Consider the following 15,432-nt stretch of genomic DNA (forward strand, 5'->3'; position numbering starts at 1 on the left):
TACAATGAGATTCGTTATGATTCCCAATAAACATCTTTTGTGACCATTCTTTCAGCTCTGTTTCACTGATGAATTCTTAAAGAGATAGTATCGTTTCAGCACATAAAAGTTGTTCTTTGTACAATGAAAAGTTATACAATTTTTGGAATTACTTTCTGTATCCATTCATTACAGATTCCACGAGCTGTACTGGCGACCTTAATAAGGATCACTATTGCAGTAGATGAAAAGATGTCCGTATGATGGCCAAAGGGGTGCACGACTTATTACCGTTATAGTCTAGTTACTAGATATGTGTCTTTACTGATACAGAGATACAAGGGCATGTGGAAACAAAACTTCCCAGCGGTGTGCAAACAGACAAATTACTATATGGCTTTGTTTGCACAGGTGCAAGAATGCTGATGAACAACCCGTCATACCCCTACCGCATATTGCAGGGGGGTGGCTGCTTAGTATTATACTTGCACATAGATGAGACATAGAAACTGTGCCCGTACCACTAATACATGTAGTGCACCTCGCAGGCTTACAGCTTATTAAGCCCCTTTTTTCCCATTTTCGCTTTTTCCTTCTCGCTTTAACCCCTTAACACCACAGGACGTAACCTTACCTCATGTGGATGGCACGGGATCAGAAGCTAATCCCATGCCATCCCGCAGTGGGAGCTGGCCTCCCGCTGCAACACTCAAGTTCAATGAGAACATTGATCTCTGCTTTTAACCACCTACATGGGTTTATCATAGCGATCACAGCTGCTATGGTACTGCTAGTCCCCTACAGGGATATAAAAAGTGTAAAACAAATAAAAATAAAAAATCTTGTTTAAAAAAAAAAAAGTTAAAAAAACTTTTTTTGCGCTCTTTCCCTATTAATATAAAAAAATAGAAATCCCACATATTTGGTATCATCGTATCTGTAACGACTCGTACAACAAATTGAACACACTGTTTATCCTGCACGGCAAAGAGCTTAAAAAAAACAACAAAAAAACAGGCAAAATGCTCATTTTTTTATTTTGCCTCCCAAAAATCCAAACAGCGTCAAATGGACCCCATTAAGTATAATGGGGTTTGTCTGCTTTCCACCCAACTGGCCGGCTTTTGGACAAAAGAAAAAGCCATGCAGTGCCTTTTCTTGTTGTATTCTGAGCCAGATCTGAGCCAGAATCTCCGTCCGGTGGTTCCGATGCAGATGTAAAACGGTCTAATAGCAAGCAGAGATCTTGAAAACCATGACAAATCGATACTTCTTGATAACTTTTACTTGCTGAAACCATAATACCCCTTTAATAATACAACCGTGCCATAGGACTTGTAGCTAGCTACTTTGAGTTTTGCACTATACTGTATGTAGCACCTTGTGCTTTAATTCTTGCCATCTTATCCATACCTTGTAGTTAAAGAAGGTTGATCTCCACACTGGATGTGGATAGTGCTAAGCTCTTGCATGCTTCGTAGCCTTGTAGCTGGAACATTAGAGTTAGGGAGATGTGTTGTCTTTTTGTTCCGACGAGAACAGCAAGATGTTGACAGTCCATGGTGGCTGGACAATGATGGGCTGCGGCTGGATGGATAGTTCTGCATGGAGCTCTCACGGCAGTTCTGTTCAAACATCTGTTCATCCATGAACTCATGGTTCTGAAGAGAAACAAAATATCAATGCCAGAATGATTATAGCACTTCTAACACACGGACTCAACATACTGCTGACTTTACAGAATGCCTCGCTAACACTTGGACATACAGAACAGAAAGGGCTTTTAACTTCTAAGTAAGCAAAACTCACTTTAAATCTGGTGCTTATTAATAAACTCCTTTCTCAATAGACAAATTGTGTATCTTTACTTTAAAATTAAAGTTAAAAGGGGTTGACAAAGTAAAAAAAAAAGTTTGTTTTTTCCCTAGAAACAGGGTAGCTTATTCATTAACTGTGCTGAGTTTTGCAGTTCAGCCCCATTCAAGTGAGTGAGTCTGAGCTGCAATATCAGACGCCATCCATTGGTGGCGCTGTTTCTGGAAAGAAAGCAAACAACCCTTGGTAGCTTAACCTGTTTAAAAAAATGGTATAATTATGGCTTCTCCTACTGTGAACAAAAAGCCATTCACGGCCCTTTAACGGGGTTGTTGAGATTCAGATGTGAACTTTTGGAATGGCGTTATGTGTTTATTTTATGAATAGATAAATGGTAAGGATAAAGTGCACTTCGATTTTATGGCACAAAGAGACTTTAAAAAGTGCTATAACCTCGTCTTGCTTTCCTGGTTTAATGTGCTGATATTACTTCTCATTTAAACAGGAATAACATTTTTTTCTGCAGTACTTTACTTCCATTATTTTTGCAGAATGCTTTTGTTGCAAAATCCTGCCTACTGTGCTATATAGAGTTTACTATAAAAACACAATCTATTATCCACGGATCTATTTTCCCTCTACTCCATCTGAACTTTCATTTCTTATGTTTAGCAAACTTTTTCTCTGTATTACACATTAACAATCTGGGCGTAGATAACACACAAATGAACTCAAAACCAAGAGTGGGCATTTTCACTGGTTTCATTGTTTAGACATAGTCCCAAATTATCCTATTTATTACAACCCAATGTGATTTATGCTACATTCATTAACACAGATATAGTGTCTTCTGTGTGTGCTGGGTCAAATATATCTGCTTTCTTCACATAGTAATCACATACTTGAAATTATTTTACTATTGCGGTGGGACTTTGTGGTAGGGATGGAATAATATAAAGTGTATAATAATATATGATAATATACAGGGTCACCATCATGGCAGAATGGATAAAAAACCACCTGCTCGGCACCACCTGCTGAACCTCTCCTCCCCAATAGAACCGTGCCATCTAGTGTCTGCCCTTTGTCCTGCAAGAGAGCTCCTGCCCATTTACTGCCCCTTGATAGGGCCCTTGTCAGTTTGTTTCTGCCGCAGACCACCCAATCATCCATGACACTTTTGGTTCCCTCTACCCCTTCTTCCACCCAGAGAGACCTGTCACCTAGTGTTTTCAGCTTGTTCCCCAGCAAGAGCCCCTGCCAACTTGTTTCTTTTCCTGCTGCCCTTCCCTCTCCTATTTTTCATCAGAGGCGTAACTTGAAGTGTGGGCCCCAATGCGAAATCTGTAACAGGGCCTCCAACTGTAATACTTTATTCATAGCACTGGGCTCCCTATATGGAGGAAATATCCTATGGGCCCCTTAAGGCTCCTAGGCCCGGGTGCAACTGCATCCTCTGCATCCCCTATACTGTAGATATGTCCCTGCTTTCACCCTCTACCCCCACACAATGCTGTGCCACCTAATGCTTCTTCTTGCCTCTGCCATGGTGCATCCCATTTCTACTGTCACGTCTGAGTGGCGCTAGACATCATGCCCAGCCCAAATGAAGGGTGGCATTCACACTGAACTCCAAAGATACCTGCAGTATGATGCTGAGAAGACTACTATGGGACTTGACTATCCCTGACAGAGCAAATAAAGTGATATACTAAGTATAGCAGAGCTCTTGTGAAGAAAACCAATAAAGAAAGAAAAGATAGATCAGCACTTATGTGTATGGAGATAGCTTCACTCAGAATAGAGGCTCTAATCTGCTCTCACCAGACCACCATCAGAACTGAATTAACAGCAATAGACAAAGGCAGGGGTAGGAATATAAAGCCCTCCTCACCTGCTGATAGGTAGCACAGAGAAGGAACCACACCCAAAACCCTTTCTCAGAAATAAAAGAAAGCTGTATTCCTAACTGGCGACACATAAAACACCAGAACCAGATACAAACTGAGCAGCCCAGTCAGAGACAATGTTAGATGGTATCCCATGTAACCTAAGAACATGAGCTGTGAACAGTTTAGCCAATCTTTTAGCATTAGGCAGACTAGGCAGAGCAATCTTGCTGAATCGATCAATCACCACCCAGATAATAGTGTTTCTGTCCGAGTAAGGCAAGTCAGTGATGAAATCCATGGACAGATAAGTCCAGGGTCTCTCAGGCCTCGGCAGAGGCAACAACTTCCTGGCAGGGAGATTCCAAGGCAATTTGGTTCTAGCACAAACTTCGCAAGAGGAAACATAACTAAAAACATCCCGTCTTAATGACGGCCACCAAAAGATTCCATTTAAAAACCTTCTAGTATTGTTAATGCCTGGATGACCTACCAGAATAGAACTATGTATTTCAGTGAGTACTTGAAGCCTCAAATGTAGAGGAAAAAAAAGTTTCCCCTCTGGCAGGCCTGAAGGAGCCAAATCTTGTGCCTTATGAATCTGCTCTTCCAGATCTAGGGAAACCACTGACACCACCTCCCCTTTGGATAGAATGGGTGCAGGGGGTTTGTCAGAGACCACCGGGATAAAACTACTAGAGAGAGCATCTGCATTGATATTCCGACTACCAGGACAATATGTGACAACAAAATCAAAGTGGGAAAAGAACAATGACCACTCCTCAAAGGCCCAATTTTATGGCCAACAACTTTCTCTCACCAATGTCATAATTTTGGTTGGTTGAGATAAACGTCCGTGAAAATAAGGTATACGGACAAAGATTCTTCAATTCTCTTGTGCCTTGAGACAGAACTGCCCCTACCCCAACCTTCAAGACATTCCCCTCTACAACAAAAGGCCAGAATGAATCTGGCAGTACCATAATAGGAGCCGTTGCAAAACACCTCTTCAAAGCCTCAAATGCATGTAACGCTTTCGGAGACCATTCAGAAGAAAAGGAACCCTTCTTCATCATATCTGTCAAGGGTTTAACCATTTCCAAAATCTGTATAAAAACTTTTGATAGTAATTGGTGAACCCAAAGAATCTTTGAAGTGCCTTCAAATTCTCTGGCTGAACCCAGTCTAAAACAGCTCAGACTTTCTCTGGATCCATTTTAAATCCATCTGGGGTTATAACATGCCCCAGAAAGGTAATTTCCTGTATGGCGAAAATACACTTCTCCCTTTTGGCAAAAAGGTCGTTATCATGAAGAGCTTGCAACAACTGTCGAATTTGCAAAATATGACAATCATAATTGAGAGAAAAAACAAATGACCTCAGGCGGGAACTAGGGGAGCAGGGACACAGGAAGCATTGGAGCTGCCAGGCCGCCAGGTAAGACGGCATCTGTGGCTGCAGAGGAGCAGCTGGAGGAATCTATCTGGCGTGGAGAGGAGGATAGGGACCTGGAGCCAGGAGTGCCATCAGCGGAGAGCAGACGCCGGTGAGAGATAGGAGTCCCGCCTGGTGGCCGACTTCATCGCCAGCCAGACCAAGGATAAAAGGGAGCTGTGTAGATTGCTGCTGAGACAGGCAGATAAGTATAATTCTGTATGCGTAAGTGAGTGCATGTAAGTGAGAGAAGGTAAATGAGTGTGCATAAATGAGTGCAGGTGAGTGTGTACAAGCGGTGGGCGCGTGAACCAATGTGACAGAGCGAACAGTCAAAAGAAGTATAGGAGTGTTTAAAGAAAAAAAAGCGCGGAGGCACGCGAGAGGGAGCGAACGGGCAGAGGCACAAGAGAGGGAGCAAACGGTTGGAGGGGCTCAAGAGGGAGCAAACAGTCGGAGGCACACGAGAGGGAGCGAATGGTCAGAGGCGCACGAGAGGGCTTGATGTTCGGAAGCACGCAGAAGGGAGTGAACAGGCAAGGGCACGCGAGAGGGAGCAAGCAGTTTGAGGCACGCGAGCGGGTGCGAATGGGCAGAGGCGCATGAAGAATGTGATCTAGTTGTTTTTCATTTTTTTGTTAAGTTAAATAGTAGATCCCCACTAGAATGTGCTCCACGCTTGACAGTCCTGTCCGATGTGCATCTTGTGAAATATATACAATCCTTGACCAGCCGGTCGAGGGTGCATACTATTGTAGGAGATGCGAGTACATTGCGAATTTGGAAGCCAAGATCCTGTATCTAAATGAGCAACTTGCAACACTGAGATCCATTGACAACCTTGAAAGGAGTTTGCTGCTCACTGAGCGGACACTCACTGGGGAAGATGTGGGAGTGGATGGTAGTTCGGGAGAGCAGGGGGAACAGGCAGCTAGCTGGGTGACAGTTAGAAGAGGTAGAGAACCAAGGAGGCTAGTCCTGAACTGGCATACCCAACAAGTTTGCAAAGTTGGCAGATGAGGGGGATGCTTTCACAGGGTTAGCACTGCTGCAGCACAACATGACGTCTGACTACCAGGGAGATGACTGCAACAGTAAGAAGGGGAAGGGGAGTGCAGGGCAGGCTAGACAGGTTCTAGTGGTGGGTATTTGATTATAAGGGGGACAAATGGGGCAATCTGCCACAAAGACCAGGATCATCAAACAGTGTGTTGCATTCCTGGCGCTCGAGTTCGACAAATTACAAATCGAGTTGACAGATTACTGGGAGGGGCTGGTGACTATCCAGGAGTCATGGTACACATTGGCAGCAGGATATTAGGGAGGTAAACAAGTGGCTCTGGAGTTGGTGTAAGCAAGAAGGGTTTGGGTTCCTGGAGAACTGGGCTGACTTTGCTACAGGCTTTACCATAAGAATGGGCTGCATATCAATGGACAGGGTGCAGTTGTGCTGGGTGAAAAGATGGCTAGAAAGTTGGAAGAGTGTTTAAACTAGGGACCAGGCGGAGGACAAAAAGAGATATAAGGGGGAAGACAGTGTAGACAGAGTTCTGGAATTAAGGAAGGGAAATGGGGGTTGAGCAGAGGGGTGGTTAGTACAGATAGAACTGATAGAGCAGCTAATAGGACCATAAGTAGCATAATGAATACAAATAACCACAACCATATAACTGTATGGCAACGAATGCAAGAAGTCTGATTAGTAAAGTGAGTGAACTTGAAGCGAAAGTGTCTGAATGAAACTTCAATATAGTTGGCATAACTGAAACATGGCTTGATGAAGAATGCAACATGGCGGTGAACTTACAGGGTTACAACCTCTTCAGAAGAGACTGTGGAACCCGGAAAGGGGGAGAGGTATGTCTTTATGTTAAATCCTACTTAATGCTGACACTACGAAAAGAGATAGGTGTAGGAGATGAGCACACAAAATCTTTATGGGAAATACAGGGAGGGGAGACTAATATAATCCTGATTTAAGTTTTTTTATAGGCCACCAAAACTAACAGAAGAAACTGAAAACTTATTACTAAGACAAATAGAAGAAATGTCAAACCGAAATGCAGTAATTATTATGGGGGACTTTAGTTATCCAGATATAATATGGGAAGATGAAACCTACAAATCTCACAAGGATGATAAGTTCTTGAGAACAATTAAAGATAATTACCTTACCCAACTTGTGCAGGAGCCAACTAGAGGGAGGACCATTCTGGACTTATTATTAACCAACAGACCAGACAGAATCATGGGGGTGCTAGCTGGGGGACACTTGGGAAATAGTGACCACAATATAATTAGTTTCCAGTTGTTATTCAATAGGAAGCCTTATCAGGGAGTAACAAAAAACCTAAACGTTAGCAAGGCAAAACTTGATCAGCTCAGAATTACTCTTGGCAACATTAAGTGGGACAATGTCCTCAAAAATAACAATACAGACGACAAATGGGAGGAGCTCAAAAACATCCTAAATACCTCATGTGAGCAGTTCAAAAATAAAAGAACTATGTCCAAAAGGAAACCAATGTGGCTCATCAAGACTGTAAAGGGGGCGATAAGTGAAAAAAAGAAAGCGTTTAAATTTTTAAAATTAGAAGGCAGTGAAGAAGCGCTAAAAACATACAGGGAAAAAACATATGTAAGTAAAAGATAAAAAAACTTCCAAGGAGGAGCCAAAGAGAACAAAAATAATCATAAACTATTTTTCAATTATATAAACGCTAAAAAGATTTTCACTGAAAACAATGGCCCTTTAACAAATAATGCAGGAGCAACCATAGAAGATGATGGGGGGGGGGGGGGGGAGGCAAATCTTTTAAATAGTGGTTTCTCAAGTTTATTCACGAGAGAAAAAGAAATGTCACACAAGATGCAAGGGGATAAAATGAAACCCCACCCCCCACTAAATATCACCTGCCTAATGCAGGAGGAAGTGCAGAGCCAGCTAAAAAAGATTAAAATTGACAAATTGCCGGGCCCTGATGGAATAGATCCAAGGGTTCTAAGGGAACTAAGTGGTGTGATAGACAGACCGCTGTTTCTTATATTTAGGGACTCTATTGAGACCACGGTTGTACCACTGGATAGACGGATGGCCAATGTGGTTACAATATACAAAAAGAGAGCCTAGTAATTATAGGCCGGTAAGTCTCACTTCAATAATGGGAAAAATATTCAAGGGGTTTCTAAGAGATGCCATCCTAGAATACCTCAAGGAAAACAACGGTATAACCCCTCATCAGCATGGGTTCATGATGGGTCAATCATGTCAAACCAACTTGATCAGCTTCTACGAGTACATTCTAGGCTGGACCTGGGGGAGTCTATTGATCTCACATATATGGATTTTTCCAAAGCATTTGACACCGTGCTGCATAATAGGTAATATATAAAATGAGACAGCTCAGTCTGGGCGAAAATGCGTGCAGTTGGGTAAAGAACTGGCTCGGAGATAGAAAGCAGAGGGTGGTAATTAATGGTTCATACTCTGATTGAGCCACTGTCACTAATGTGGTGCCACAGGGTTCAATATTAGGCTCCATTCTGTTCAATATATTTATTAACGAACTCATAGAGGGACTGCACAGTAAAATATCAATATTTGCAGATGATACAAAATTATACAAGATAATTAATACAATGGAGGACAATGTATAGCTGCAAACTAACCTAGATAAATTGGGGGCTTTGGTAGACAAATGGCAAATAAAGTTTAACATCGATTAATGTAAGGTTATGCACATGGGCAAGAGAAACAGATATCACCAATATGCACTAAATGGGGTACTGCTAGGGAAAAGTGAAATGGAAAAAGACCTGGGGTTAGTAGTTGACTGTAGACTCAATTGGAGCAACCAATTCCAGTCAGCTGCTACGAAGGCAAATAAAGACTTGGGGTGCATTAAAAGAGGTATAGGAGTGAGGGACGAGAACATTATTCTTCCACTATATTAGGCAGTGTTCCCCAACTCCAGTCTTCAGGGACCCCCAACAGGTCATGCTTTCAGCATTTCCTCAGTATTGCACAGGTGAGGTAATTATTGTTGGTGCCTCAGACATTGCTACAGGAGTTCTTACTATAGGATATCCTGATAACATGACCTGTTGGTGGTCCCTGAGGACTGGAGTTGAAAAACACTATATAAGGCACTTGTCGGGCCTCACATGGAATACTGTGTACAGTTTTGGACAGCAATACTAAGGTAATACATTGCAATGCTTGGGGTGGTTCAAAGAAGGAACACTAAATTAATAAATGGAATAGGAGGACAGGGAAAACCCAGGGACACTATCAAAATTGGGAATATTCACCCTAGAAAAAAGATGGTTAATGGGAGAACAAATAACTATGTATAAATACACAAGGGGACAATACAAGGATCTCTCCCATGATCTGTTTATACTCAGGACAAAGTTAGTAACAAGAGGGCATCCTCTACGGTTAGTGGAAAGCAGGTTTCATCAACAACACAGAATGGGGTTCTTTAATGTAAAGGCAGTTAGACTGTGGAACTCTCTGCCTGAGGATGTGATGGTAGCAAATAGATAGAAGAATTTCAAAGGGGGCTAGATGTCTTTTTGGAGCACTACAACATTACAGGATATAGACATTAAAAAATCTGAAGGATTGTTGATCTCAAATGTTGATCCAGGGATTACTCTGACTGCCATGATGAAATTGGGAAGGAATTTTTTTTTCCCAGAATGAGGGAAAATTGGCTTCTGCTCATTGCTTTTCTTTGCCTTCCTCTGGATCAACAAGGGGTTGGGGGATGGAAATAGGCTGAGCAGGATGGACATTTGTATTTTTTCAGCCTAGCGTATTATGTAGAATATCATCCAGATAGACGAATGCAAAACTTTCAATGAACTTCTGAAGTGCTTCATTTATGAATGCCTGAAACGCTGTGGGAGCATTAGTCAAACCAAAGGGCATCACTAGATTCTCAAAATGGCCTTCGGGAGTGTTGAAGGCTGTTTTCCATTTACCCCCCTATCTGATCTGTATTAAGTCGTATGCCCCACGCAAGTCCAACTCAGAAAACCAACTGACACCTGTTAATTAGTTAAAAAAAATCTGAAATGAGTGGGAACGGATAAGGGTTGCACTTAGGGATCTCAGTAAGTTCTCTAAAATCCAAACGTGACTCTTTGGTAACTTGCAATCCAGAATGAGATCCACAGTACAATCCCCCTCCATATGAAGTGGTAATTTATCTGCCCCTTCCTTAGAAACGACATCAGCAAAATCTTTGATGTATTCAGGCAATTCTTCAACTTGTACAGCGGAAATATTTACTGAATGCAGTTATGCCTACAGGAAGGGCTCTCTTTAACAAAGTCCCCCCTTTTCCCAATTCACCATCGGGTTGTACAACTTTAGCCATGGCAATCCCAGCACCACTTGTGTAGGGAAAGACTCCATAACAAACAAAACTATTTTCTTAGTATAAAATAACCCAATCTTTAAACAAACATCAGAAAAAAAAATGTTAAACACCTTTGGGACAGAGGGGTGGAATCAATGGCTCATATAGGTATAGGACAGTCCAAAGGTCTAAGAATTAGTCCCAGACGTTTGGCCACCATAAGCTGAATTAAATTGATTCTGGCTCCACTATCTAAAAAAAACCTTTGCTTTCGCCTTCTCTCAGCTCCACCAGACAATGAGCCCAACTGCATGGGTTCATCAAGATCCACGGATTCCGTGGATATGGCCAAAGATTGCTCACTCACCCACTTTCTAACTCATTGACCAGTCCGTATGGCTAGTGACATGGCTTTTCTAGACTTCTAGGTGCGGGATATGAAACCATTAGGTCTTTAATCTTGTCACAAAGCATAAAGCAAAATTGACTCCACAATGCTGGGTCATTCCACTGGATCTCAGTTGCCCATTGGCGAAACTCTGTGCAAAAATCCCCAATGAGTGACTTTCCCTTTTTTTACCCTCAGCCAGAGATACCCTATTGGGGTCATCGTAAATACACCTCAAATCAGAAAAAAAAATCAGCTTGATGACAAAGCCTCAGAAGTCGGAGGAAGGAAAAAGCCCAAGTCTGAGGGTCTCCCTGTGACCTGGAAATCACCATCCCACCCTCTGAGAATCATCACCTGAGGACATATGACGCCGTCTAAAGTATAACTTGCAGGATGCTTTAAAAGCAAAAAATTCCTGTATTTTACCAGAGAACTGATCTGCTAAATCTAACTTAGGCTTCTTCACAAAACCCATTCCACCCAAACATTGCTACTTAACCTCTGAAACCTCAATAGCCTGAGACCTAAGCTGATTAGACAACGCTTTAATGGAATCCATGGAAATGTAAGGGCAAAAACAAGAACCCTCTGAAAAAATGTATGGCTGTTAATTATGTCACTTCTGAGTAGCCATAGACACCACGCCCAGCCCTGATGTAGGGTGGCGTTCACACTGAACTGCAAAAATACATGCAGTATATTGCTGAGAAGAATTCTCCACACCAGGTTAGAGAAGATGGATGACACTAGTCCCTTGCTAAGCATGAAGATAGGGAACCCCTGCCTGAATGCAGAGTTAGCGTCCTGCTAAGGACGGCCCCACAGTCTTCTCCTGGGACCTGACTAATCCTGACAGGGCACCTGAAGTGATACACTAAGTATAGCAGAGCTCTTGTGAAGAACACCAATAAAGAAAGGAAAGACAGATCAGCACTTATATGTATGGAGATAGATTCACTCAGAATAGAGGCTCCGACCTGCTCCGACCAGACCACCAACAGAACTGAATAAACAGCAATGGACAAAGGCAGGGGTAGGAATATAAAGCCCTCCTCACCTGCTTATAGGTAGCAACGAGAAGGAACCACACCCAAAACCCTTTCTCAGTAATAGGATTCACAGGAAGAATACCAGCATGGAGCATACACATACATAGCAGCCCCCAGCCCCCGCACAACATGTGTCATCCAGTGTCCTGCACAGTGACAGAGGGACTGGTCTGTCCCTGCATCATGGCCAATGTGCCACGATGTCGTTGCGACCGACAAACCACAACTCCTACCATTCCTCTTGCCCTTGCCACTTTCTTTGCCATCTACCCTTTTGTCTTTCAATGGAACCGTGACACTTTGAGACCCCCTCACATATGTCCAATGAAAATCCTGCCTTATTGTCTTCCCCCTTCCCTCCAATCAGGGTTCCTGTCACCTTGTGTCATACTCTAGAGACTCTGCCAAAGATCTTCATTCTCCCCACCACCCTGTTAATGGGGGGCCTAAGAACCCAGATTCTTTTGATGTGTGGGGCCCATAAATTCCTGATGGCGTACCTGCAAATAGATCCTATAATACATTTTATGGGAAACTTATTTTTTTTTACAATTGAATTTAAAACCTGCGAACTTGCCCATTCTCAATTGAAAAACATGAATTGAAAAAGAAAATGTAATACCTTGAAAGTGGAAGTTCGTACAGATAACAGGGGATCATCCACAAGATAGGACAATCCCTATAGGACAACATGCCAACAGAAGATAAGAACACAAATTGATTGTACATTCCAGCATTCCATTTCTCAGCTCCAACATTCCATATTGCACATGCTGGGTTTTAAAGGACAAGAAGCTGCTTCAATGTCACAAGTTTGTTGATTTGTAAATGTTATCTAGCATGGAGTCTTTAATACGCCAGTAGAGAAAAATATACAAAAATAGTAGCTCTATAATATATATTATATATGGGTGCAAAACTAGATTATAGCCTGGTGACATGACTTCCATATCTTTAGGACAACAGTTGTTCCGAGTAGCCCTTGTTCCGATGAACTGTAGGTGTGACTATATGAGAAGAAAACTCTTGTGACAATAAAGATGCGCCTTTGTACCCCAAAACAATATATTACTATTCTCAATTATTTTGCATTCACAGATGATAATTTTAATGATTGGCTTAACAACTGCCTCACTTCTGGCTTGAGATTTTCTTCCCGCACAAAAGGAAAGAATTGCCATTGACACAAACATTATATTAGTTCAAATAATAGAGCCATTAAGTGATCCCTACTGCAAAACAAGTCTTTAATAAGTCTGTATAATGTCCTCCATGATGCTGTTACTTGTGAGGCTGTGCTACAGGGAAACAGAAAATACGATATCCTGTTCTCCTATGTGTGCAGTGTATAAAAAGCCTTATAGCAGCTTGTCTCTCCCCACTAGCTCAGGAACAACTGAAAATTAGAGAACGGAACAAGCAGAGGGGAAAACTAATAAAAAATGCCATATGCATGTCCTATAAGGACAATAAATAGGGTTACATATATACACACATGGCCACTTATCCTTGAAAAAGTCAGGTATGCTTTAAATCAAATTTTCCTAGCTCTTGGTTCAGAAGAAGAAAGCATTGTGAAGCTGAGCAAGTGCGAAGACTCCCACCAGTTGCAGCCTCTGCTTATAACTTTGGGTAACTAAATGTTTTTTACCCCTTTTGGGTTAATATCAGAGTTAGTTAGCACTAGAAAAATAGTTACGTGGACAACTTTGACAAATTAATGAAATATAAGTTTACTAATATATCTTTCATTGGGTAGTTTGTGAGAAGCTCCTAACATGTACATCTTATAATTAACTTCATCACTTCTGCACTTTCCTGCACTGCCAATTTTTAGCAGTCTAAACAGATATTTTGTTTCTTCTCAGTAGGCAAATCTCAAACCAGCAGTGAGCCAATTTGTAGCAAATATCACATAGCCAATTCAGTAGCATTCTGGCAAGAAAATAGTTTAATGAGAAAGCAAAAACAAAGTAGAAAACAAAAAATTAATTTTTGGATAAACAGGCAGACTCATTCCAGTATAGTCATTTCTAAGCAAACATTGAAAAGAACATTTTAACAAGACGGAGCATCTATATAGCATCGACAGCCAATGCCATATACTGGAGTAACGTGGATATATAAAAATATGCACATATAGACGTCAGCAAATGTGCTCATCAAATTCACGTTGTTAAATTCGGTACAGATAATAATGAGCAAAGATGATGCGGATGTTCAGCATGAGCAAATTATATTAAAGAGGAGCTGTCCGCTATCCTGATATGTCTGTTTTAGTAAATAATTGTATTCCCCATAATTTAACAATTTTGGAGCATTGTTTCCTAAAACTCTGCATTTTACAGCTTCTCTGTTATTGCTTCTATAAAAAAAATTGACAACTGGGTGTTAACAGTTGGGGGAGTATCCCTTTATATTCTAACATTATCCAATCAGTGCATAGTGTGTAGGGAGAATGGTAACACCCAGTTGACAGTTCATTTAGACTTTTTCAGTAGGAATAACAGAAAGATGGCAAAACAGTTCTAGGAAAAGTAGCTCCAGCATTGTTATTTTGTTGGGAATACCACCTACTAAAAGAAACCTGTCTGGAGAGTAGATACAGTAAGTCCCCTTTAATAATGGCTTAACTGAGAGAATAGGCACTTCCTTATCAATAGAAATTAGCCTACTTTTGAAATGTGCAGATCATCTAAATGCTTAGGGCCTTAATCATTCTGTATATATAATTTTTTTTATTACCTATTTGTAGCCATCAGTGTCCAGTGTTAGAATAGTATTCACTGGGCTCAATATCGGAAATTATTCTATGGACTCATCAACTATTGGGAAATAAACCCTACTGGCAAGAGACTGCCTAAAAAGTCAGCTCCAAATGAGGCGGCTGTCTCCAGCTGGAACTTTGAGGCCCCAAATTGTGTCAGAGCCTTGGTCCACTCCTATGGTACAGTAGTTGGCCACTCCTATCCTAGCTGAAAAGAATTAATATTGATACGAGTGTTTTTCATGTCTAACATATCATTTCAACCCCCAAACAAAAAAGGGAAAACAGATTTTTCAGGTGAAATCATAATTTGCGAAAAGAAAAACTGCAATACCGTAGTTGCATAAAAAAGTTACTGATCTGAATGGATTTCAAGAAAGTTATTGTTAAAGAGACTCTGTCACCTTTTAGTCCTATCAGCTAAGCCTATGTGCTGATGTGCATGTACTGATACCAGCAGCAGGCTTAGAGTAGTCTGGACCCCCTGGGCAATGAAGATCATGTTCCCCTTAACAGCCATTATTGGGTTAACACTTTTAATTATAATAGATAATTCATAGATGGATAATGGAGAGTGAAGTTGATTCACTCCTGCTTCTTCCCAATGGCACAACAGAGCACATAGCCCCGCCCCCCATTGTGATATAAGAGGACAGATTTATAGCCAAACTTTCAATTACCTGGGGCAACAATTCATTTTGCTGTCCCAGCCCTGTGTATACATATATTATCCAAGGC

At 41.5% G+C, this 15,432-nt stretch overlaps 1 protein-coding gene across 2 annotated transcripts in view; it reads right to left on the reverse strand.

Annotated features, from left to right (window-relative positions):
* KCND3 (potassium voltage-gated channel subfamily D member 3) overlaps positions 1–15,432 on the reverse strand; it is a 412,167-nt gene that overhangs the window by 7,045 nt on the left and 389,690 nt on the right. The window contains exons 5-6 of one of the 2 annotated variants that reach the window (XM_066598662.1): positions 12,550–12,606; positions 1,393–1,640 (exon numbers count right to left, since the gene is read on the reverse strand). In XM_066598662.1, coding sequence (XP_066454759.1) covers positions 1,393–1,640; positions 12,550–12,606 — 305 coding nt within the window. The remainder of the gene's footprint in view (positions 1–1,392; positions 1,641–12,549; positions 12,607–15,432) is intronic. The other variant, XM_066598663.1, reaches the window with a different exon arrangement.

This window comes from Eleutherodactylus coqui, chromosome 4 (genome assembly GCF_035609145.1).
Source record: "Eleutherodactylus coqui strain aEleCoq1 chromosome 4, aEleCoq1.hap1, whole genome shotgun sequence".
Taxonomy (NCBI): Eukaryota; Metazoa; Chordata; class Amphibia; order Anura; family Eleutherodactylidae; genus Eleutherodactylus; species Eleutherodactylus coqui.